The sequence below is a fragment of the Pezoporus occidentalis genome, unplaced genomic scaffold (assembly GCF_034315485.1).
Source record: "Pezoporus occidentalis ecotype Australia unplaced genomic scaffold, CSIRO_AGI_Poc_V1 ctg155, whole genome shotgun sequence".
Classification (NCBI taxonomy): domain Eukaryota; kingdom Metazoa; phylum Chordata; class Aves; order Psittaciformes; family Psittacidae; genus Pezoporus; species Pezoporus occidentalis.
In genome coordinates, this window is record NW_026913372.1 from 1,140,940 (window position 1) to 1,164,871 (window position 23,932).

The 23,932-nt window shown below is 52.9% G+C and overlaps 2 protein-coding genes across 14 annotated transcripts in view; one reads left to right on the forward strand and one right to left on the reverse strand.

The window, feature by feature from the left end:
- Window positions 1–23,932, forward strand: part of CDH23 (cadherin related 23) — a 208,303-nt gene that overhangs the window by 172,437 nt on the left and 11,934 nt on the right. For 5 of the 13 annotated variants that reach the window (XM_062611650.1, XM_062611648.1, XM_062611658.1 and 2 more), the window contains 10 exons: window positions 580–807; window positions 17,347–17,568; window positions 17,651–17,770; window positions 19,969–20,149; window positions 21,055–21,188; window positions 21,432–21,641; window positions 21,818–21,925; window positions 22,472–22,574; window positions 23,443–23,568; window positions 23,654–23,857. In XM_062611650.1, coding sequence (XP_062467634.1) covers window positions 580–807; window positions 17,347–17,568; window positions 17,651–17,770; window positions 19,969–20,149; window positions 21,055–21,188; window positions 21,432–21,641; window positions 21,818–21,925; window positions 22,472–22,574; window positions 23,443–23,568; window positions 23,654–23,857 — 1,636 coding nt within the window. Of the gene's footprint in view, window positions 1–579; window positions 808–4,798; window positions 5,375–13,193; window positions 13,509–17,346; window positions 17,569–17,650; window positions 17,771–19,968; window positions 20,150–21,054; window positions 21,189–21,431; window positions 21,642–21,817; window positions 21,926–22,471; window positions 22,575–23,231; window positions 23,569–23,653; window positions 23,858–23,932 lie in introns of those variants that run through there. The other 8 variants (XR_009963409.1, XR_009963410.1, XR_009963411.1 and 5 more) reach the window with 8 other exon arrangements.
- VSIR (V-set immunoregulatory receptor) lies at window positions 5,500–15,757 on the reverse strand. Its single transcript, XM_062611661.1, has 7 exons — window positions 15,581–15,757; window positions 10,576–11,031; window positions 9,772–9,819; window positions 8,360–8,467; window positions 6,803–6,830; window positions 6,135–6,322; window positions 5,500–5,866 (listed from the first exon to the last, which is right to left on the reverse strand). Exons 1-7 carry the CDS (start codon window positions 15,642–15,644, stop codon window positions 5,829–5,831), a joined length of 930 nt encoding a protein of 309 aa, XP_062467645.1. The 5' UTR covers window positions 15,645–15,757; the 3' UTR covers window positions 5,500–5,828.

Consider the following 23,932-nt stretch of genomic DNA (forward strand, 5'->3'; position numbering starts at 1 on the left):
CTATTACAGAATCAGACTGGTTTAGGTTGGAAGGGACCTTAAAACTCATCTAGTTCCAGCCCTCCTGTCATGGTCAGGGACACCTTCCACTAGACCAGGTTGCTCAAAGCCCCCTCCAACCTAGCCTTGACCACTTCCAGGGAGGGGGCAGTCACAGCTTCTCTGGACAACCTCTTCCAGTGCCTTGCCCACTGTTATAGTCATACAATCACGAGAGTTATTTCATCTTAAATGTAATACAGTCAAAACCCACAACAACTGGAGAAAGAACTAACCTGGAAAACAAACAAAAACATTTCTAGTACAAGCCATATATAAATTACAGGAAGAGGGCTGAATGAAACATCGTTTGCAATAAGCACCAAAAAAATAGCATCCAGGAACTTGTGAAGGAAAGCAGCCTTCTGTTTGGCTGCTGGGTGTTGGGACAGCAAGTTTGGAACCTCAAGCACAGCAATGCCTGGGAAAAACTCTCTTTATATTAGAATTACGTTATTATTTGTGTATTTTCTATGTTATGAGGTGTGTGTGATCTATGTCGTGTATCTCTGACACTCACCCTGCCATTTCACCCTGCAGAATGTTGGTGGTGGCACAGCAGTGGCCCAGGTACGTGCCACCGATCGGGACATTGGCCTCAACAGTGTCCTCTCCTACTACATCACCCGTGGGAATGAGGACCTGACTTTCCGCATGGACCGTGTCACCGGCGAGATTGCCACCCGGCCCTCCCCACCAGACCGTGAGCGGCAGAGCTTCTACAGCCTGGTGGTCACTGTTGAGGATGAGGGCAACCCCTCCCTGTCGGTGAGCCACCAAAATGTGCTTTCCAAGGGGATGGAGCTGGGCAGCACTCTGGACAGTGAGCTTAGATACTGAGTGTGGAAAGGTGGAACAGGCACAGGGTGCGGTGTTTTGGTGATCTGGCCATTTGGGTTGTGACTTAGGGTCCAAATCTGCTGAGTATAGGTTTGGTTCAGAGCCTTCTTTAGCACCTGGTCCTGCAGGACCATCTCTTCCAGTCGCTTGGGGAGCTGCTGTCTCCCATCTGTAAATGCCATAATTATCATGAGCATCCTAATGGGCAAGTGTGCTGGCGGCTGCAGGATTTGTCCTGCCCACCAGTTTCTCACACTCAGAGTCTGAAAGGTCTCTGGATGTTGCTCACCCATCTCAGGGCAGGGGGTCACTGGATCAGCATCTGAACCAGCTCACCGTGTGTCTGCTCTAGTGCCGGCAAATGAGAAGAGCTCCAGTAATTACTGCTGTTGTGAGGCTTGGGCAGCTTGTTGGTCATGTTGCTGCCACCTGGAGTGCCCTGCCTATGGTGAGCAGGATTTGAGCTTGCATATGGGGCCCGATATGACATCCTGTCCATCATACTTTGTTCTGGGGATGTGGCCACCTTGCTTTGTGGTTACCAGCCTGCAGTAGTGCCCGGAAACTCAGTTTGCTGCAGCCTGGCTTTTCTCACTCACGCATTCCCTGCTCCACAGGTAACAAGTTTCATTATTTGGGCCTCTAAAGAGGACTCTGGCCTGGGAGGGTCAAATGGGCAAATAATATTTGGGGCATTTTCCAGCCCTGAGTACCTCCTAACCCCACAGCTCTGCGGGGATGTGAGCAAGCAACTGTGTGTAGAAGGCAAGCCCAAATTGTGAGATGGGGAGGCGTGACACCCTGCATGACACCCTGCCATCCTTCCTCTCCCCAGCCCCTACCTGCTATCTCTTGCAATCTCTCTGATCTCCCAGCAGAGCTCTTGCTGCAAAGCCCTGCTGTATATTTTGAGGAAACTGGTTGCAAACAGCAGTGTGAACTGGGGCTTGCAATTCTCACTTTAGGCTTTGCACTCTCGACTGCTCCCTCCCAGGTAGTTCACACACTTTCTTGCGCATCGCCATCTTTTTCTTAAGCCAGGCTGCCACTGTGGCTTAAATCTAGTCAGTCTCTTCCCCCAGAATGAGGGAAGGCAGCTTTGTGTAACTGCAGCACCCGATAACTGCTAGCTCCTCCTTGTCCCCATCGCCCCAGCACCATAGGAACATTGGTGATGCTCCTGTTGTGAGGAATGCCGTGTGCTAAACTGGCAAATCCCATTGCTATGGCAATGCCCTCTTCCCTTCCTGGTGCCAGAGAGGTCAAGTGACACAGCTTATCAATTCACACTGGTGCAAAGCAGTGTCCCAGCAGCCTCGCTTGTCCTCAGGGTTTCTGCTGCATGACCACCATATCACCGGTGAAAGTTATGCCAGCAGCAACAATAAAAATCCTGCCACGCTGAAGCAAAACAAAGTGTCCAGTGACCTGATTCCTGAGTGGAAAGAAGTTTCGGCCTATTTCAGAGCTTGAGGATACTTAGGTCTTGTGAAAGGCTGTCCTGCACGTCACTTGGGGACTGCTGGCCTCATGCCTGGATCATGAAATTATGTCTGTCAGGAGTTTGTCGTCTACTTCGGTTTCACAAGTCTGGGCTGATGCAATGATGCACAAAAGGAGATTATTGTCTATAATTTATACGTGTACTTCACGGCCTTCTGAGTATGGGAGAGGCAGAGGAGACAGAGCTGGAAGAGCACTTGGAAGTCCTGGGCTGATCTCTGATATCCAGGACAGCAAGGGTGCATGGAAGACTGGCCATCCTCTTGGCCAGTCTAGAAATGCAGGGGAGAAAGGCTAAAAATGCTGATGATAAAAGGAAAGCATTTACCCCAACAAGCACTGCAGGAAAGAAATCCTTCACAAGCTGGTGAGCTGCAACGGAAGGTCCTGGTGTCATTACATGGAAATTGCAGGAGTCACTCAAGCTCTGTTTGACACTGGTGCAAACCTGCAGCTGCACCTCCCCAAGGGCTGGCCCTGCTCCAGAGTCTTCAGGATGCTTCTGGCAGCAGAAAGATGCCTGGCCAAGGGAGCTGCATCAACCACATGTGCTGGAGCTGAACTCCTCCTGATATCCACAGACCCCAAGCACTGGTAGTGCCCTGAGTCAGGGTGGATCCGTAAAGCTGCTCAGATGCCTATCTCACAGCCACCCTGATCCAGGGCTGCTTCAGCCTCTGCAGTTTCTGTTCCTGTCAACCCACTCCAAAACAAGAGTTCAGGTGAAGCACTGCGGCTCCTCACTCTCCTCATGAGCAAAGTCCCAGGTGCTGATGCAGTGGAAAACAGCCAGCAGCACAGCACTAGCTCAGTGTGTGTTCCCAAGCCAGGCACTCACAAGAGCTGGGGTACCCATCAAGGTCCTTAAGGGCATCTTGCTGGGTCACCTTAACCATGAGCATCCTCCTCAAAGGTGCAGCACCATGCCATCTTCTCCACCATTGTTGGGGCCAAGGTGGAGTGCCAGGACCCAGTGTGCCAAGGCTCCTGCTGAATACCTGCAAGGCCATTGCCTCTCTCCCGTAAAAGTCTAGTTTTCCTTCTGACAAGATGACCAGGTAGGAAACGGTCCCTGATGCCACTTAGTGCCCTGATCTGCTGCATCGATGCCTCTTGGCAGAGAACATGGCTGCTCATCTCACCTCTGCCTGCCCACCACAGCTGCCTGCAGCATAGGACATACCAAAGCACGACCCCTGCAACACAGGGAGAACTCTGTTTCCAGCAAAGCTTTTTTCTGTCATCAAACAGTGCATTCATTAGCAAATGGACTAGGGAAGTGATTGTTCCCCTGTACCTGACACTGTGAGGCCGTACCTCAAATACTGTGTTCAGTTTTGGGCCCTTCTCTAGAAGAAAGACACTGAGGTGCTGGAGTGGGTCCAGAAAATGGCAACAAAGCTGATGAAAGGTCTGGAGCACAAGTCTTCTGGGGAGCAGCTGGGGGAACTGGGGTTGTTTAGTCTGGAGGAAAGGAGGCTTGGGAGGGGACCTTATCACTCTCTACAGCTACCTGAGAGGAGGTTGTAGTGGGGTGGGGGTCAGTCTCTTCTCCCAGGTGACAAGTGATAGGACAAGAGGCAACAGCCTCAAGCTGCACGAGGGGAGGTTTAGATTGAATATTAGGAACAATGTCTTCACTGAAAGGGTTGTCAAGCATTGGAACAGGCTGCCCAGGGCAGTGGTGGAATCACTGTCCCTGCAGGTATATAAAAGATGTGTAGATAAGCTTATGCTTATATGATTTAGTGGTGGACTTGGCAGTGATAGGTTAATGTTTGGAATTGATCTTAAAGGTGCTTTGCAACCTGAATGGGTCTATGATTTTGTGATGATTCTGTGTCTTGGAGAGGGTTTCAAAGCAGTTAGGGCGCACAGGCAGGCAGATCCCCTGTGTGCCTTTCCAGCTGCAGCTGCTGGACAGGGAGAGGGAAGAGCCAGAGGCACTGGGCAAGCTTCCCCAGCAAAGCCAGGAAAGGGGCTGAGCTGTGGCTGGCAGTAAAGCACAAGTCCTGTGCTCAGAAAGTTATGTCTGCAAGGTGGGGCATTGGTGCTGGCTTCTTTATTCCTCTGCCTGCGGCCAGACCTTCTTGAAGTTCCTCATGCTGTAACCAGCACGGGATTAATCAAATCCTGCAGCAGGCCGGGGTGTCCCCTCCCCATGCAGAGGCAAATGCTGCTTCCTGCAGCCACGTAGTATGAAAATCCAGTGTGCTGCCTGGGATGCTCTGCCCGGGCATGCTGCCTGGTGCACCTATTGCTCAGGTCTGACACTGTTTTGATGTGACTAATGTTTATGTTTGTCTAGTGGAAGTTTCCCCCCAACTTTACAACAGAAGCAACAGAAAACAAAACAAACACAGAAACACACCCTTCGAGTAACAGTGTCTACCACAAAGTTTTATGTCCTCGCCAGGGGTTGAGTCATGCTGGAGCCTGACCCACCGATTCTTTTGGATAGGCAATGCCAGGGTGCTGTGTTCAGGCAGAGGATGCTGGAAGTGCACCCGCATCCCATGTGGCATTGCAGGGTTCTTCATCGTGTCTGAAAGCAGTGGCCCCAGGAATGTGTGCTTTGGCCACGCTGGCCCCAGGAGGATGAGGGGAAGCCAGCCAGAGCATTCCCCACTGCATGCTCCTATGCCTCTGCCTCTGCAAGGGCTCTCAGCCATGTCACAGGAGCATCCTCCTACACCCTCCCAATAAACTTTCTAATTTACAAGCATTTAAAAAAAAAAACCAAAAACATAAACATCCTTTTTTTTTTTTCTTTTAATCAGCACTGATAATGAAAGAAAGATAAATTCCCCTGATCCCAAGCTGAGGATAAAATTGCAGCAGAAATAAGGCTTCTCCCTACATGTGTCCAGCTGGAAAGGCTGCAGCCTTGCATGTCCGTAACCATCTCAAAAGGGTGGTAGGGAAGGAGGGTTCCATCAGCAGCACAGAGCCTCTCCCCTTCCTGTTTTGCAAAGAAAAAGGTAGTACAAGGTTGGCCAGTGACCTTGTTTTATCTCATGGTGGATAAAGTACTTTACCATCCGCTCCCAGAGAGGATGTTCAAAGATGCAGAATCAGGTTCATATTGCAGAGCTTAAACCCTGGCAATAATTTAAGTCCTTGTGGAGGTTTGTGGGTGCAGGTCATCCTTCCTTCCCCACATCCCCAGTTATCAGCTAGTCTGTAAAACGTGAGCAGTACAAAGCCATGCTCTTCTCCATAGAAGTAGTTAAAAACTGAAATCCAGGCAAGAGAGGTTCACTTCCAGCCCCAGGGCAGAGCCAGGACAGGAGGTGAGGTCTGGGCTCCTGCTCCCAGCTTCACTGTGTAAGGCTTTGCTGCCCATGGCCATGCTGCCCTCCGCAGGGTCCCAGCTGGGGGCATGGCGCAGTGGCTGCTGGGCCTCTCCCAGCTGCGACTGGGGGATGTGGTTTCCTCCGGGGTCTTTACTCTTTCAAGGAATTTGGTGAGTCAGGAACAGGATCTGGAAAAGGACAGACTAGGGTATTAGTCCAGCTGAGAGCTGTGGGGATCTGTTTCAGCAAGCAGCGAAACTCTGCTTTTGCATGGAAAACAGACTTTTGAGTCCTTCCCATCTTCAAATTCCTGGGACCTGATGTCCCACATGATGCAAAGTTTGCAGCCAATATTTAACATTCCCCCCCTTTCCCATTCATCTCCCTGGCTGCCCCTTTTCTTCCCACCCCTCCTGCCATGGCCTCCATGGGGGCTCAGGATTGCCTGTCACTCACCCAGCGATGGGAAGAAGCAGTCCCCAGGGCCAGGGGGAGACAGGGGGGTGCCGGGCTCGGAGAGCAGGTGCCGGCCAGACTCGGAGGGCTGCCGGCTGGCCATGTAGGAGAGCTGGGGTCGAGGCCGTGGCTCCATGCTGGCTGAGGGGACCGCCTCAAAGACAGGGTTCTCAATGCCCTGGGCATTGCTGGAGGAGAGGAGAGGAGAGGATGTGAGAGGTGAGGATTTGCGTCTTTATTTCAGGAGCCTTTTTTATCCCAGGGGATAAAGCTGAGCGCCTGGAACAACAGGCAGGGCAGGGAGTAGGTTGAGGCAGTGGCACCTCAGGTGAGAGCAAGCAGGAAGCCTGGTGCAGAGGGGGAAGCTTAGCTGAAAGGCACCCTGGTTTCAAGTTCTGGAGCGTGGGAAGATGTGTGCCCTTGGCACAGGCAAAAAGAAAGGAGGCACTTCCCATTCAAAGGAAGTGAAGAGGAACAGTGGCTGCCTGGAAAAGGGCAGGATTCCAGGTATAGGTACCGCCAGCATCCCCTTTGTCCTAGTGGGCTGAGGATACATGCCAGCTTCAAGGGGAGGAGAGGACAGGGCAAAACCCTTGCAAGGTCCAGGCTGCAGGCAGAGGGGTGTGCAAGGAGGTTGAGGGGAGCTGGAAGCACATGGGTTTCCTCACCTCTCCATCCTGACAAGCTCGTGAGCACCTGCCAAAGACAAAACAGTTGGTGTGAGTGCTGGCAGCATGGATCCAGGGTCAAACCCAGACCCACTGGCAGAACTTTCTGGTGGTCCTATCCATATCCAATTCCTCCTTTCTCTACATCCTTCACACCCTTTCCCCCTTCTTTTAGCATCAGCCCCTTCTTTGCTCCCAAATCTCCTTCTGCAATCTCCCACCTTGTTCACTCCCCAGCCTGGCCTCCTCCTGGCCTGAAACCACAGCCTGTGAAGGAGGGGGAAGGAGGTACTTATGCCAATGCACAGGGTGAGGTGAGTGCAGTGCAGCATCTGTATTGCAGCCTGGTCCTGCTCGTGCCCGGATGCACCCACCACCTGCCGGTGACACCCTCCTAGGGCTCTGCAAAATGCCACCCCAGCATTTGGTTGCCCCTGTGTTTGTCCAGGCAGCACCCTGTTACTGATCCCCTCACCCCTTTTGCCACAGCCGCAGCAGATCCTGCAGGCTGTGTTACTCAGCTGTGCTGGATGTCTGCATGGAAAGCATCCTGAGCCGAGATGCACAAGATTTGGCCCAGACTGTGCTGGTGGAAAGCACCTGGTAAAAATAACCTGTAGCTAACCTAGTCCAAGACACCCAGAAGCAAATGTCCCTGGGAATTTGCTGTCCTTCTTGGATTAAATAGCATCCCGGTGATGCTTTGCAGCATAGGATGGAAGCTGCGTCCCAGCCACAGCAAAATGGGTGCATGAAGGCATGTGGCTAGTCTTTTCAGCCTGAGATGGATGTTGAAAGCACAGTTCCCGTTCTTGTGCCGGCATCACACCCACTGCTGCTGTAAAACCCACTTCTCCAAAGGGTTTGCTCAACGCCACGTAGCCGCCCACTGAGCTTGGTGAGAGAACCCACAGGGCCCCTGGCTTGCCCAAGGCCTGATGAAATGGCTCTGCTGGTTAAGGTGGTGCCCCTTTCTGCTTAATTACTGAAATCACTGGGAGCCAAGCATGGGCAGGAGCTGGCAGCATCTTGGAACCATCTGTTTTTCTAGGGCTGTGTCAGTGTGGGGAGAGCTGGCTTGCTGCAGTCCTATTGCCTTAGACATGTAAGGGGTCTTTGTAATAAGGAGGAGAGAAAAAGCATGAATAGTGCTTTTTTAATCACTTAGAAGGCAAAGCTTCTATTTCAGATGTATGGTGGAAGGACAGGTGAGTAAATGAGCCAGCTCTTGCAGGGGATGGGGAAGAAAGGGCTTAGCAGGGAGGGGGCCTGGCAGCATCTTTGCAGTCTCCCTGGGTGCCTTGCAGGCATCACAGTTACCCCTCCTATCCCACACTCCTCACCAGCAGCCTGCAGACATGGCTGGCCCTTCCAAGAACAGCTTTGCAGGAGGCATCTGGCAGGGACCTCTCTTTGGACCACCTTAAACTGCGCTCATGGACAGCTGAACCAGCTGATCCCAGTGGGACACATCCCATCCCATAAAGGCCACGCTGACACAGCCCAGGAGATGAGACGGGTGTCCTTGCAGGCAGCTGGCAAGGGGAGGGTACGTACGTCTGTTGCTGACAGCTTGTCTCTGCTTGTAAATCAGGAGCAAGATGAGGGGCAGGCAGAGGATGCCCACGATGCAGGCGCCTGTTGCCAGTGCAGCGGCTGTGATGTCTGCAACACAAGAGGGCAGAGCTGGAGTGCGTGATAGAGAGAATTCACCTTACACTGCCGTGGTTTCCTCAAGCCATACCAGAAGCATGGGGCAGGACTGGCATTGCCCCTGGTGCTATGAGGCTTTAACACACATGGGTGGTCCATTCCTAGCCGGGATTCATGTTCGGATGCATTGCTGGTTCCGAAGATAAGCCCTGAGGCATCAGTTTTGGACCTTTACCAAAATCCTCCATTGCTGGAGGACATCCCAAGGTCTCTCTTTGTTCTTCTAGATATGAGGAGAGAAGCAGGAGCCCTGATAAAGCCCTTTGAAGTCAGCAGAAAGGCTCCCAGCAATTTCAAAGAGTGCTGATTTCAACCCGTGGCCAGCTTGTCAAAATCAGGCTGCCTCAAAGTACTCAGGCATCAAAGGGCTTGCTACCCAAGCAGTACTACCCATAGAGGCTCCCCAGAAAGGCTGGCAGCCTTACAGGCATGTCTGTGGCCATCAAGGTCCAAGTGGGATGGCAGAGTCAAGGGCTGCCTAAATCAAGAGCAAATTCAACTCAAGCCTTTCTCTTGCACATCCATGTGGGGAAGCAACTTCTTGCTCCATGTGTGCGGTCTGGAGTGGGGGTAGATGTTTCCCCTTTTCTTTTTTGCCTGGCAGGTCAGGGTGTCCCAGTGCTGAGGGGTTGAGGCAGAAACTGCTACCCATGGGGAGCAGGGGGCAGTTTCCCATGGCTGGGCTGGCCTTAACCGTGCTGCAAACCAATTTTAGCAATATCTGCCCATTCTTTACCCCAGCAAACAGGGGCAGACAGAGCAACCCTCTGAGGCATCACCTGCCTAGGCATCTTCAGCATTTTGACATTGTCTGTGCACTCAAACAAGATTTGGATTTCCCCTGCTGGAGCATCTCTGCTTAGGGTGAGGGGGCATGGGCTTGTGATGGTGGCAGGGAGTTGCAAGAGGTTCCTGCAACTCTTTACCTTTTTGTCCCTGCCCATCTGCTCATGGCAGCAGCCACTAAATCCCCAACCATGTTTTGCAGGGCTCAGGTGATTTATCAGGTGATCACTCTAGGGTGAATGATCCCCACAGGCTTCAGGGCAGTCATGTCCAGGTGATGGGCCAGAAGAGGCTCTCCTCAGCCTCAGGATGTGCCTGTCAGATCCACCCATGGGGACAGACTCAGAAATCACTCTCCCAGACCCAACTGTGAGGTTGCATCTGGACACTGGTGTGTTTGTAGCAAGCAGGCATCCCTAGGGAAACACATGGGTGAGCAGAGCATTGGAGAGGTGTTTTTTTCCCTTTACCTTTGCTGGTGGCAGTATGAAACGTGCAGTTTTGAAGCCCTCCTCTGCCTGTGGAGGAGAAAAGCACGTTAAATCTCAAGTGATTTGCTCAGGTCCCACATTGCTCCTGATAGCTGTGCTTGCCTTTGCTCATCTGTGAGAAAATCAGCCCAGAGCATCCCAAAAGCAAGAGTTTAATCCTGGGAAGCTTACACCAAGACTCCTGCTGCAAGACCCCTTTGTCCTGATGGCATCAGGGCCTGGCCCTGGCCATGCAGGCTCTGGGTTTTGTTTCTTTTTTTTATCTAGAAGAAAATCTCTCTCTCCTAACACTGCAAATCAAGAGCAGGTGATGCTGTCCCCTCCATCTCGCACCTCCTGGGCAGCTCTCCTCACTGGGCTGCTGCCCTGAGGTTACCCACAAGCCCTGCATCCCAAGCAACGCTTGCAGCCCTCACTCAGGCTTGGCTGACCAGCCAGCTCCTTTTATGTTGAGGTTTGTTTTCCTCTCTTCCAGAAAGAGGTTGAAGAAGATCAGTGAAACTATGTAGCATGGATTTTATTGCGTTCCAGCCTCTTGATTTATTTTTTCTTTTTTTTTTTTTCCTTTGAATGTTCCAACACTCTCTGGCCCTAATTCAAACCTTCAACATCTGCTGCTCCTTGACTCTTGCAACATGGCTTTGGCTTTCAGCATCAGCTCGCCCTGCCTCCCCAGCCCTGATGCTGCACCCTAGCATCCCCCACAGCCCTTATCTGCCTCCTCACCCTGACAAACCCCGGCATGAATGCATGGCTGTCAGGGGCTCCCCTTGCCCTCCTCACCTTGCTGGATCTGCAGCTCCACAAAGCCGTGAGCAACCTGCAGGGTGTGGGGTTTGCCGTGCTCCCGCCTGGCCTCCACAGCGTAGCAGCAGTAATTCCCACTGTCCTGCAGCGTCAGGTTCATCACCACAATGTGAAAGGCACCATGGTGGTCTGGGACAAACTCCACCCCATGATGGCTGGCTTGCCCCCCAGCAGGGGATTTTTGGGTGCCATTGCCTGGCAGCTCATGGTGCCTGCCCAGGTCATGGTGTAGCTCCTTCTCAGTGACGTTGCGGATGTGCTTCTTCTCAGAACAGCTCTGGTCACCGTTGCCGCTGAAGTACCAGGTTTTGTAGAGCAGGTCATGGCGGTCAGCAAGGGGACCACTGATCCGGCAGGTCAGGGTGACATTCTGGCCCTCAGGGCAGATGCACAGTGAATATGGGGTGGTAATGAGAAAAGCTGCTGGTCCTCCTGCCAGGAAGAAAGCACAGCAGATGCGTCAGACCCTACAGTCCTGGGTTTACTCTCGGTTCGTAGCACAATGGGGATCCTTCCCCAGACACGCGCTGCAAACCCATCACCTATGTTGGCAGAGGGATGGCTAGGGGCTGCAGAGAGCAATCAGCATCAACACTAGCCTGCAGGCAGAGGGAAAAAAAATTCACCTATGCCCTTAGGGCAAAAAAACTCATGAGCCCCCCATATCCCAAGACAAGGGAGGTGGGAAGCACAGTGTGAGCCCTTTGCTTGCTCTGTAGCAACATCCCAGCAGGGCTGGGAGCAAAACTTCACCCTAGAAATACACCCTGAGAGAGAGGCATGCTTTAGATGTACCTGAGCATCAGCCTTATAATAGCAGCAGAAGTTCACCCAGGGCTGGCAGAGGTGTGGGGCAGGGAAGCAGGTAAGGGGCACCAGAACCTCTGCAAATCATGCAAAGGATGAGGAGCTAGGCAACAGGGCACAGCTCGTGAATGAGGAAATACAAATGCTGCTGAGCCAGCTGCTAAGGAAAAATAAAAGAGGGGGAGAAAATACAAAAGAAAACAGCGCAGAGGAGCTCATCCCCCGCCCCGAGATCAGGCAGGGAGCAGGTCCCACCCTGCTTGTTTTTCAGCCCTCGGGAGGAGAAGGGGGAACTGGCCAATGCTGACTGTGAGGAGCTGCTTGAAAACGAAAACAACTTGCAGAAAGAAATCCCTGACCGCTGCTGGCTGTGAAACACAGGCAGGAGGCCTGGCAGAGACACAGCAGCCAGGGGCTTACTGGTCCCATCCCAGCATGCTGGTGGAGGGTACTGGTGGGTAAGGGAAGCTGCTCATCAGGCAAGAGAAAAAAGCAAAGACAGGCACGTCTTTGGTGCTCTGGCCCCACCACTGCTTTGTGTTCGCAGAAATGCAAACATCACTTTCAAAAGCTGAAGTAGAAGCAGATTCTGGGTTCATTTTCTTTAAAGTATTGGGAAAACACTGTTCCTGGAGCTGGTTTGCAACAGAGAAGATGGTATGAAGCAAATGTTCTTTATTTTGGTAACATCCTGTCGTGCCATTAGCTCCGCCACTGTTTCGCTTTGAGGTTTTTCACTTGCTATACTGAGCGGGCATCAATCACAGGCAGGGTGTGCTGTGCCCGCCTTGCAAGCCATCCAGCTGGGTGAGAGGCTCCCCATCACCGGGCTGCCAGGAGAGCATCCTCCTCAGGGCAGGGTCACCGTGTCACCGCCCAGCACAGGGCTCTGCTTGAGAGAATGAAACTGAAAACGTCCCCCATGACTTCCACCTCTCGTGGATATTTATGGGTGTTAGGGTGACGGTATAAGGACAGCTGTGAAGGCTCAGAGTCCCAGCAGCCTACCTGAGGGTGCTTTGCAGAGAGAGGGTGCTGTGAGGATGGCATCTGCCCCATCAGACCCCCCTGGTCTGCAGCATAGGGTGCCGAGGAGGCCTCCGGAGCTGAGGACAGTGTGACATTTGCCAAATTGCTCCAGCTAATCACACTGGCTTCCTGCAGGCACCTCAGCCTGCTCCCCGTGGTGCATGCAGCAGGATATCCCCAGGGCTGTGCTGGGGCAGAGGTTTGTGTGGCCTGAGCTCAACACTGCCTAGTTTGTGCCTGTTTTCAAGCCCCAGCTGCTCCTCATCCTCGGATGCTTCTGGGGCCAGGATGCTTGACTAGGCTGGCTGTGTTTTGGCACACAGCAGAGGGGGTCCCCCACCTCCTTGCCGGTGCACTGAGCACAAAAGGCACCTCAGATGTGTTTCTCAATACCTGCCACAACGGGAAGTGCCCCATTCACTTCGGGGTTCCCCAGGGAGCCAGAGGAAGGGAAGCCAGGGATCTATTGGAGGAAGCCACACTTCCAACACCTTGCAGAAGTATCTGCAGGAGTCTCTGTTTTCCCCACACCCCCTCAAATAAAGCGGGGCCATCCCATGCATCCCCACACAGCCTGCAAACCTATGCCTCACTGAACCATCCAGCCTCCACCTCTGGGGCTTGATAGGAACAGTCCGGATAGAAAGTCACCACAGCCCACGCTTTTGGCAGCGGAGCCCTGCCACGGGGCGGGGCAGAGGTTAACCACGTGTGCGAAGCTTTCAGCATTACCGACTTCCCTTCCTTCTCCCAGGCAGGGGAAGGCTTCCAAAAGACGTCAAGCGGAGGAGAAAGCAGCTGGGAGAGGAGAGCTGGCAAGGAACAGTTTGCCCCATAGCAGTGCCAGGGGGGTTGCTCCATCCCCAAGATGTAAAGAGGCTTTAAAGCTGTGCTAGATGCCAGATGGTACCCAGAGGAAATACCTTCCATCAGCATCTTTGCACTAAAATTCATGGATCTTAATCTCCCCTGGGGTGCTGTGGATTTCTTCCATGCCCAGACCCCAGGTCTGGCTCCATCCCATCCTAGTTGCACCATTCCATTTGAAGTCAGTGCTGCTGGCAAATGCCAAAATAAAGTCAGATGCCCGTCACTGCACATCTCCAGCTGAGAGAGCCTGGACCCATCAAAGTCCAAGCAGAGAGCTGTTGTCTTGCCACCATCTGGTAAAGACAGAGGAGGGCTCAAGTGGGTGCCAAAAGTGCCCCCCTTCCTCCTTGGCACCTCAGTGTCTTTGGCTCTTAGCTGCAGCATTGCATCGATGCAGCATGGAGCCTGGTGCAGCTCTGGTACATGCCCAGTGCCAGCATCACTGCCTAGCTTGAAACCTGTAAACTCTCCTTCCAGAGAAAATGAAGTGCAAAAGAAGTGCTAATGCCAAAGAACCTGTGTTGCTCTGCCAGCCAACAGCTTAAATAAAACAGGATTTTATGCCAAATTCCGGGTTTGGTGACCAAAACCCTCTCCTGGCCTCTTCTCCTGACTTTGGTCCCCTGCTCTGAGAAGCAGGTGGTTGATTTACACTCCTGTGACTTACAGAAGTGATTTCCACATTATGCCACCTCTTTCCACTCCAGGGAAATCTGGGTTGGAGGGCTGCAGCCTCTGGGGGAGCTCAACCACAGCAGTGGAAGGGGCTGTCAGATTGAGAGTGACTGCTCAGCATCAAAGTGAGTAACCCAGCTTTAATTCCCCCTGTGGGAGCTTTCCTAACAGCCTCACATGAAAATGCCACAAGGTGTCATTATGTTTCGGAGTTATCAGCCAGGTGAGATCTGCAGGGGCATCCATACCTCAGCACAAGTACTTAGAGCAGGAAAGAAAAAGGAGAAAAGACTTACTGAAGATGCTTGAGACACCTGTATGAACGGCTCTCATCTCCTGTACCTGAAGGAGCCAAATGGCTTTTTTCCTGCAGAGCTGCACCCTGGGTGCATCATCCAGGTTACGGGGAGAGCAGTCTGGAGCTACTTGCACTCACTGGAGGGTCCTACCTTGCTCCTCTTCCAGCACGGCTTGGCTCAGGGATGGGATCACAATGCTGAAATGCGGTTTTGGAAAGCCAGGCTCAGCTGTCATCCTTTGGGTGGAGAGGTGCTACCCACCTACCTGCCAGCGTCCCCAAACCACATAGGAGCTGGATGCCTCCAAGGACTCTTATTTCTCCATCAAGCCCTACTAAAATTAGCTGGGGGTTCAGAAAGTTTTGGTAGGCACAGAGTTGCACAAAGCTCAGTAACTCTGGCACCAAGCTCATGTTGAACATCAGAGTCTGAGGTGGGTGCTTTGCAGAAGGCTTGATGTTCAGTCGCAGCACCCTACATGGATAAATGAAATAATCCAAAGCCCCACACTGATGCTGAAAATCGCTCCTGGATGTTGAGAGATGCTCAAATGAGATGCAAAGCAAGTCCACACTAGCCTTGCTGTCCCAGAGGAGAAGGGGCAGTGGGGGTATCATTTCTTCCCGAGGATGTGCTGACAGAAATCCTGGAGGTGATCACTTTGTCATCCCAGGGCAGAAGGAGAAGCCAAGCCCAAGAGGATGCTCATCCCCTGCTTGCGCAGGGCAGGGTGAGACCACAGTGCTTCCCAGCTTCATTCTCTGCTCCTTCGTCCACAGATGAACTGCAGTTTTAACTGCCACCGCCCCTGTTCCACTGTCCAGCCCCGGAGCCCCGCTACGGAAACGCTGTCCCCCAGGGCTGGTGCAGAGTCAGGCGTGGAGCATCCCTTTCACAGCGGCGCGCCCGGGGAGCACCGCCGTGCCGGGGCAAGCTCCCTCAGGAGGGGGGCGGCACTGCCAGCTCGGAGTCCCCAGCGGGCGGCTGGCGGGGACAGGGGAATGGCTGCTTTCCTTCCACACATGTTAGATCAAAGCAAAGGAAAGCGGGGGAAAAAAACAGTCCCAGAGTTTTAAAGCAGCAGCTCCCCTGTGGCCCCTAACCCCCGACACAACTTATCGTGTGAAAGGCTGGCTGGACCTCCCCCCCCACTTTCCAGCCCACAGTTACAGGCTGCTAAAGCAAATAACCCACCAAACGCCCGAAACTCCTTGTGCCGAGGCACAGCCCTGTCCAGGCGAGCGCGGCAAGGAAAGTTTCGCTGGGCGGGGAGGCGAGGAAAGCAGCAAACTGGAGCTTACCGTGGGAAGCGAGCAGGCAGAGGGCGACGAGCAGCAGCCCGAGCCTGGGGGCTGCCGACTCCATCGCGGCTGGGGCCGGGGATCGCTCGGCTCCGCGGAGCCGCCCGCTCTGAGCAGCCCCGCAGCGCCGGCAGGGCTGGCACACACAGGAAATTTCATTGAGACTCTGCGCGCAGCCCTGCGGAGAGCTGCGAGCACCCCCAGGAGGTGAGATGCTGCAGGGCCCAGCGGCGGGGGGGAACACTTCAGTCCCAGCCGCTTGGGTTGCAGCGGGTGAGTCTGCCGGGGTTTTAATTACAGAGTCGGAGGGGGTAGCTTAGAGCAAGCTCGTCTCCTGCATGCGTTTTCGGGGTGCACAGGAGGTAGCTGAGAAGGATGCTCACCGTGTCGGACACATGTAGGTGCTCAGCCAGGAGGGGCTGGGTGCTGGTCCCCATCCATTTCCCGGTGGGAGCCGGTCCCCTGGGGGCAGTCTCCAGCTCACTTCATTAAAGTGCACTTTGCTTGTAACTAGAGTTTTTCTGTGTTTGTGAGGGCAGAAACCCTCCTGGGATGACGGGAAGGCAGGTACAGGGAAGGGTAACTCAGAGAGGTTAGGGGGAAGAGAACAGAGTTTTGCAGTAAAAAGGGGAGCAAAGCATCCCCCTCCTGCAGCCTGCTTACACAGGGGGAGGCTTTTACTCTGCCCTCAAATTGCAAAGCAGCACTGATTAACAAAGGAGCACTGTGGGCTGATACACAGAGCTGAGCTTCGAATTCAGAAGGCACCAAAAAATCTCCATCTGCAGCTAAGGGCCAGTTCTTTTCAAAACAGTGTTCCCTGGAAAGTGGAGCCTGGAGACACATGGAGGTTTGCAAGCCACAGGAAGCTTTGCTTCTAACCTCCTCTGAATTTGGAGCATGCCATGAAATAGAAAAGTAGCTAATTACTGCGTGGCTTTGTGGCTTTTACAGCAAACAAATTTGTGATGCTTTTGCCAAAAACGTAACCCTTGTCTAGCTGGAAGAAATGTGTTGCTGGAGAACATGTAGGCACAAAGTCCAGACACTCCAAATTGTATGTCATCCTGAGATCCCATATCTAACCTGAGCCCTTAGGCAGGGTGGCATGCTTTTGTTACCTCTCTGTCCCCAGGTGTGCCGCCATAGTGACACATCCAGAAGACAGACTTCACTGCCTATGCAGGGCCAGATACAGCTGGAACAGGGTCAGGACAGGCTGAGGCTGACCAGCAGTGAAACTGTGGTCAGCAGGTAGATGACAGGGCCTGCAAGAGGTCAGTCTGGTTGTCCAAAATGTTCATTTTTGTTCCTCCCCATAGCCATGGCAGCAACCTTTCTGGGTATTTTCCTTCTTACCGTGTTGCCATAATCAGTAACAACAACCAAGGTGTCCCTAATGTCAAAATGAGGACTCATCATGCCTCCTCCAAAGGCAGTGAGGCATGATAGGGTTCAGCCTCTGGCTTTCCGTCTGCCGTGGGCTACTCCCAGTTGTTACCAGCAATGGTAATAACTGGGTGAAAAGGAGAGAGATTCTACAGAGACATGCTTTGCTTGGGAGCAAGGGTGTGATCTAATCTCTGTATGTTTATCCCTGTACCAAAGGTACCTGTACCAATGGCACATTTCATTTTGAGCCCTGCATCCTGTTCGTGTCTCTTAGCAGGGTTGAACCCATGTTGGTCATTGACCTTGACAGATCCCGCCTTCCCAGCCAGCTCCAAGTATTGCAGTGCTTAATGTGATGTTCCCATATTCCACAGGCTACCACAACAGTGTACGTCACCGTGCTGGATGAGAATGACAACGCACCCACTTTCCAGCAGCAGCTCTATGAGGTGACCCTTGATGAAGGCCCCTCCACGCTCAATGCCACGCTCATCACTGTGCAGGCCCTGGACCAGGACGAAGGACCCAATGGCACAGTTACATACACCATCACTGAAGGCAACATCTTGGACACTTTCCAGATCGACAGTGCCACGGTCAGTAAGGTAGCCAGCCCCATCCTGGACATATCCCTGTCCCACTCCCTTCACTCCTGGCCGCTGTCCCCTTGCCTTACAGGGGCAGATTCGCACAGTGAAGGAGCTGGACTATGAGATCAGCCATGGGCGCTACACCTTGATTGTCACTGCCACTGACCAGTGCCCCATCATCTCACGACGGCTGACATCGACCGCCACGGTAAGGACTTGCCAGCAGGATAGCAACACCACAGCCTCGGCAGGGTTGAGGAGCTCTTCATGTGAGCAGTTTCACATTTCCTTCCCAGTGGTCACCAGTTGTTTTTCCCAGCTGCAGCCAGTTTGCCCAGCTGCTGTCACTCCCTCATGGTGAGTTGCAGGCATGCAGGCAACGGACGCTCCTGAGTAAATTAGCCCAATTATTTCATCCTGCAAACACACAAATAGGAGAAATTCCCCAAACTGCTTTTAAGCTGCATTGTGTTTTCTCGGACCTTCTTGCATGAATGGACAGTAGATAGTACAGCATTGCCATTGCATTAAGTTCTGTTTCGTCTTTAGCTTCTCAGATTATTTATCTGCTTTTAAAAATCCTTTTTCGTTCCTCTAGCCCTTTTTTTTTTGTTGATTTTCACTATAACTCTTCCATTTTTTCTGGACCATGGTGCTCAAAGTGTGGGGAGCTCAGACTAACAGGTGCAAAACACATGTTTTGCAGGAATTGAATAAACCGATTTCGTGGTTGGTTGGGTTGTTTTTTTTTGTGTTTTTGTGACCAAAACCAAAATGTGACGGGTTGTATGGCAAATGTTGTCCATGCCTAGATTGATTTGGGGGTCTTCAGGTGGAAGGGATAGGTTAGATTTTCTATCTGGCTCTCTATTATGGACCGTTATACCTCACCCAGATATTAAGCTAAGCTCAAATAAGGAGATAGGTTCTCGAAAGGAGATCATAAGTTCTTGTGTGTGAAGGAAAAAAAAGAGAAACACTTTTTCTCACTTCTAAAGGGAGATGCCAGTGTGGCAGATTTCCATGGATAAAGTCCCCACAAGTCAGGCAGCGCTGTGCTCCAGTCTGGGCAGATGGGAAGCCTTCAGATTTGTGCATCTGATGCTGCTGGAGATACGTTCCTGGCCCAGGGAAACTGCAGTAGAAACCTTGAGACCTGGGGTGTAACTGCCGACAGGAGCAGCAGCAGCTGATGATGTGCTGAAGGCAAAGGCAGAGCTTTCCCTGCTCTTGGCCCAAGAAAAGACATGAACTTGGAAACCCCTTGAGCAACAAGTACTGAAGCTGGAAGGGATAGGAAGCACCCTCCCTACACAGCCCAGGGAGTTTGTGCCAGCACCATATGAAAACATAGCTTTTAGGAGGAGGTTTGGTGATTGTTTAAGATCCCAAGTGATGAGAAATCCATCACCCTGATAAGGCATGCCAGTGTTTGTTTGTTCCACTGCTAGGAAACAGCAGAGACTCAGATATACTCTGCTGTAAATATTAGATTTAGCCAGTAACAAATGCCCATCTGAAGGATTTAACTATCCTTTAACTCAGGAGGTCAGAAAGTTCTTAATTTCCAATATCTTTCTTGTAACCACCAAAGCTCAGCCTTTTATTAGCCACTGGATACTCTCGCTCTCAGGCAGCATTTCTCCACTGTATAAGTTCCCTGAAACAAAATGGATAACCCTCTTTGCAATGCAGTATAATATAGAGCTATATATTATCTTCTATGTAGTGCGACTCAGCTAAAAAGCAAGGCTCAAGTTCATTGGATCCCCAGCTTCACCAGCAGGTCTACTCTGTCCTAAAATTTTTTATACTTTCTCCTTCTGAGATCTGTAGCATTGATTTATAGCCAACTAAGTGTGTCATAGGAAGGGATGCTAAGCAGGGAAACATGCCAGCTGCGTTGGTGGTGGTTTGTGTTGGAATATGGATGCAAGCTGGAAATCTTTTGAAGTTTACTCAGCACTAGGAATGAAGCCCTTGGTGGAAGAAAGAGAGTGAGCAAGTGTGCAGCTGGCTGCAGAGGTTGGGTCTCTCTGAACTCATGGCTTTGGTGATCAGATCTGTGTCTGTGGTTTTTCTCTATCCAGTCTGGGTTTTGGGATGCGGATATTGAGAACATTTGGCTTTTGTGTTGACTTCTCCATCGTGGTTGAAAAGGGCCCCACCTGTGTGCAGCTGGAGTTTCATAATGTCACTGTAGGAAGGGCATAATCAGGAATGAGGAGTAACTGAATCTGAGTTGTTCTCGAGGACTGTGAGTTGGGTGTTTGGTGAACCCAGCAAAGCCAGAAATACAGGAAGTATTTTGCAGTGTCACCTGTCCATGGTTTCCCATGCTCCTGACCAGCAGTCTCTTCCATCGCTCTCCCCTCAGTGCCCTCCATGCTCTCCCCCTGACTGCAGGTGCTGGTGAACCTCAATGACATCAATGACAACTGTCCCACTTTCCCACGGCCCTACGAGGGTCCCTTTGATGTCACGGAGGGGCAGCCCGGCCCACGCGTCTGGACCTTCCTGGCCCACGACGGTGACTCGGGACCCAGCGGGCAAGTGGAGTACAGCATCATCGCCGGGGACCCCCTCGGTGAGTGGGGACATGTGGTACCACCACTCCTCTGGCTGCCCCATGGAGGAACCTGGCTTGTGGGAGCGAGGGCGGAAGTGTTTCAGCAAAGCCATCCTCCCTCCCAGCGCTTCTGCAGATTCAGCCTTTCAACACCAGGAAATCCTATTTTGAGCAACAGGAAACTTAACCTGTTTGTGGCCGGACAGGGGTTGGCCGGGGCTTGTGCAAGGGAGGGGGAAATCTGCTGAACAATAAAGGCAAACAAAATTTAAAAGGCAAAAATGCAGAAAAAGAAACTGAGCTGGAAGTGCACAGCCCTGTCCCCTCACTCCTGCGGGGTTTGCAGGGTGTTTGAGCATTGAGTTGCTTTGTAACCCCTGGCGAAGCTGTAGCTCCATGCACACCAGCACCCCAGAGGAGGTGGCAGCATAGCCATGGGCATCCCTGGCCATGGGGACATAGGGCTGTCCCTCTGTAAGCAGGTGATGACTTTAGCCCAAGGTGTCTGGAAGGCAGAGGCCAGTCTCATCTCCCACCTGACCCAGCTGCAAAGCTTTCCAGAACAACCAGGACACAACCCCTTGGCTTGGGGCAGTCCATGCCATGTAGCCCACCCTGCTGTGGCCATTTCATGGCAAGGGCAGGTGCCTGGGGGCCTGTTGGCTTCTTCAGAAAGGCTTAGTCAAGGCACAGGCATGTCTTACTTGGCTATTCAACCCATCCCCTGCTCCTGCTGGTACCTGGGGGTGCATCCAGGATAGTCCTGGCTGCCACAGTCCTCCCAGATGTGCAATAACAGGGTATGGTGTTGTGCCAAACCTGCCATGGTGCCTGTCCCCTGACTCCAAAATAAGCCATTCCCTTAAAAAAAAGGGCCACTTGCAGCAGCATGGCTTGAGGCAGGGCCCCTCTGTCTCCGGCAGGGGAGTTTGTGATCTCCCCAGTGGAAGGGGAGCTGCGGGTGCGGAAGGATGCTGAGCTGGACCGTGAGAACATCCCCTTCTATAACCTCACCATCGCTGCCCGGGATCGGGGGGTGCCCCCCCTCAGCTCCACGGTGAGTCCTCTGGGGCAGTGTAATGAGCTGCAGGGCGCCATCTCCCATCCTCAGCTCCTTCCCCCTGGTCTCTTCCTTCACTCTCCTCCCTTCCTTCTCCTTCCCCTTGTCCCTGGGGCTTTCCTCCCCCAAACCATAGCAGGCTGAGTGGGGAACCCCACCTCTTAGCCAGGGAGGGGGCAAAAGAATGATGGGAGGGATGGAAATACATGCCATGTGGCTGCACTGTTTCTCTCCCTGCAGATCCTGGTGGGTGTTCGTGTGCTGGACATCAATGACAATGATCCTGTGCTCCTCAACCTCCCAATGAACATCACCCTCAGTGAGAATGCCCCTGTCTCCAGTTTTGTCACCCGCATCCTTGCCCGGGATGCAGACCAGGGGCCAAACGCTCTCCTGACCTTCGACATAACAGCAGGCAACACAGAGAATGCCTTCTACATCAACAGCACTGTATGGCCCCAGGGGGGTGGGATGCTGGGACATGGAGGGTGGGCACCCCTGTACCTAGAGTCCTGCCTTCCCTGGGCGCCCATGGATGCTCTCTAGCATCCTTGCCCCGCCAGAGGTGTCCTGGGGAAGCACTCCTCTTGTCCCTTGTACCTATTTCCTCCTTCTTTTCTTGGTAGAGTGGCATTGTCTACGTAAACCGCCCACTGGACCGGGAGCAGGTGGCAGAGTACAGGCTGACTGTCACAGTGAAGGACAACCCTGAGCACATACGCAATGCCAGGCGGGTAATTATGGACACTGCCAGGGCCTCCAACAGTGCAGGTGGCAGGGCAGGTGGGAGAAGGGGTTCCTGCCGTGGCCAGAAACAGGCAGGAAATACCCCCAGTATTTCCAATAGAAACTACATCCCTTAAAAAGCATCCGGGGGTCACAAAGATGGGGCTGCAAACCCTTCCACAGCAGATAACTGGACCAGTAGGATTTAGGGCAAGTCAAACATCCCATGTTGATTCCATGCAACAGCAGTAAACATCACAGAAGGTCAGACAAATTTGGGCTGGAGAGCTGGACAACCACAATGACACCAGAGCACCTTTCGGCTCTGCCAATATGTCCCACACATCACCCTTCAAGCTGCAGGCTGGGAAGGGATGCCCAGTCCTGGGGTGAGGATCCCTGCAGACCCTCCAGGGGTGGTCTAGGGAGCACAGCATCATGGCCGCACAGGACTCCATCTTTGACCAGCACTAAGCAGGAGGTGGGAGAGGTGGGAGGTGAGCTCAAGGAAAGGACGTTGCAGTCATCACCCTCTTGTCCCTGCTTTCCTTTAGGATTTTGACCTGCTGGTCATTTCCATAGCAGATGAGAATGACAATCGCCCTCTCTTCACCCAAAGCTCCTATCAGGCCGAGGTGATGGAGAACTCATCCCCGGGTAGGTTTTTGCCTCCCTGTGTGGCTCCTGGACACTTACTTTGGGGATGGGCAAGGGGAGGTGTCTTCTGGACATCATGAAGGAGACATGATGCTGATCAGGGACAGGTTGCGCATCAGTGGAATGGGGATGCTGAGTATGAGGGGGTCCTGCTGACCACCCAGGGAGGTCAGCCTTGAGGACACTGTAGCTTTGCTGTTGGTGGAAAACCTTCCTGGCACAAGTCAGGCACAACCCTGCAAGAAATTGTCCCCATTTGGGAACTGCTTGGCTTCAGGCAGCAAGAGGCACCTGCAGTCTGAGTCGAGCCCTGGGGACAGCCTTGAGGCCATCAACCTGCCCAGCATCCCTGCAGGTGATGGGGTGCCATCCCTCCATCATCAGTACCTGGAGCCACCTTGTTCTCGCTGTTAGGGATAAATGGGTCCAGCTTGTCAAGGTAGACATTTCCCAGCCAAAGAGTTAGAAATACTCTTCTTTTATTTTTTTGCCTTCCTGCCATTTAAATTGCTCCCTGCTCCAAGGCCTCAGGTACCTCCCTGTCCCACCATCGAGGGACATCCCAGGCAAAGGGTTTGGGTGCCTTCAGGTGATGCCCTCGGTGGCAGGGTGCTCGTGCTGCCCATCTGATGGATGTGTCTGTCTGTTTGTTTTTAGCTGGATGTCCCTCTGCCTCACCTGGGCCTCACGAGTCGGTCTGCAAGGCTGCAGCAGCTGCCCCCCCATTGCCTCGTGCCCTGCGAGGCCCCACTCTGTCACCTCCTCCATCCATTCATTTCTGTCCCTCATGCACCACCGGGATGGGAGGGGGCTGTGGGAGGCTCCACAGGGAACTGATACCCTCCCTAACCCTTATTATCCCATCCAGGGACTCTGGTCACGGTGCTCAATGGACCCATCCTAGCTCTGGACAGTGACCAAGGCAGCAATGCCATAGTGACCTACCAGTTCTTGGAGGCATCCCTAGACTTCTTTGTTATTGACAACAGGACGGGTGGGTGACTCATCAGGTCCCTGTCCCCAGCCCAGGACCACCAGATAGCCATGGGGTCTGTCACTGGGCTTTTCCCCTTCTCCAGGTGTCATTTCAGTGAAGCCCGGCAGTGTGATAGACCGGGAGGCTTTGCTGGACCCTTGCCTGGAGTACACGCTGGTAGCTCGTGATGTAGGGGGGCTGAACAGCACCGCCAGCCTGGCAGTGACCATCCTGGATGATAATGACAACCGCCCCATTTTCCAGCCAGCATCCATTACGGCACGGCTGTTGGAGAACAGTCCCCCAGGTCAGGAGAGGGCCGGGACTGGGTGTGAGGGTGGGTGACAGGGAGACTTGGGTGTCCCCCTGGGACTGTGAAGAT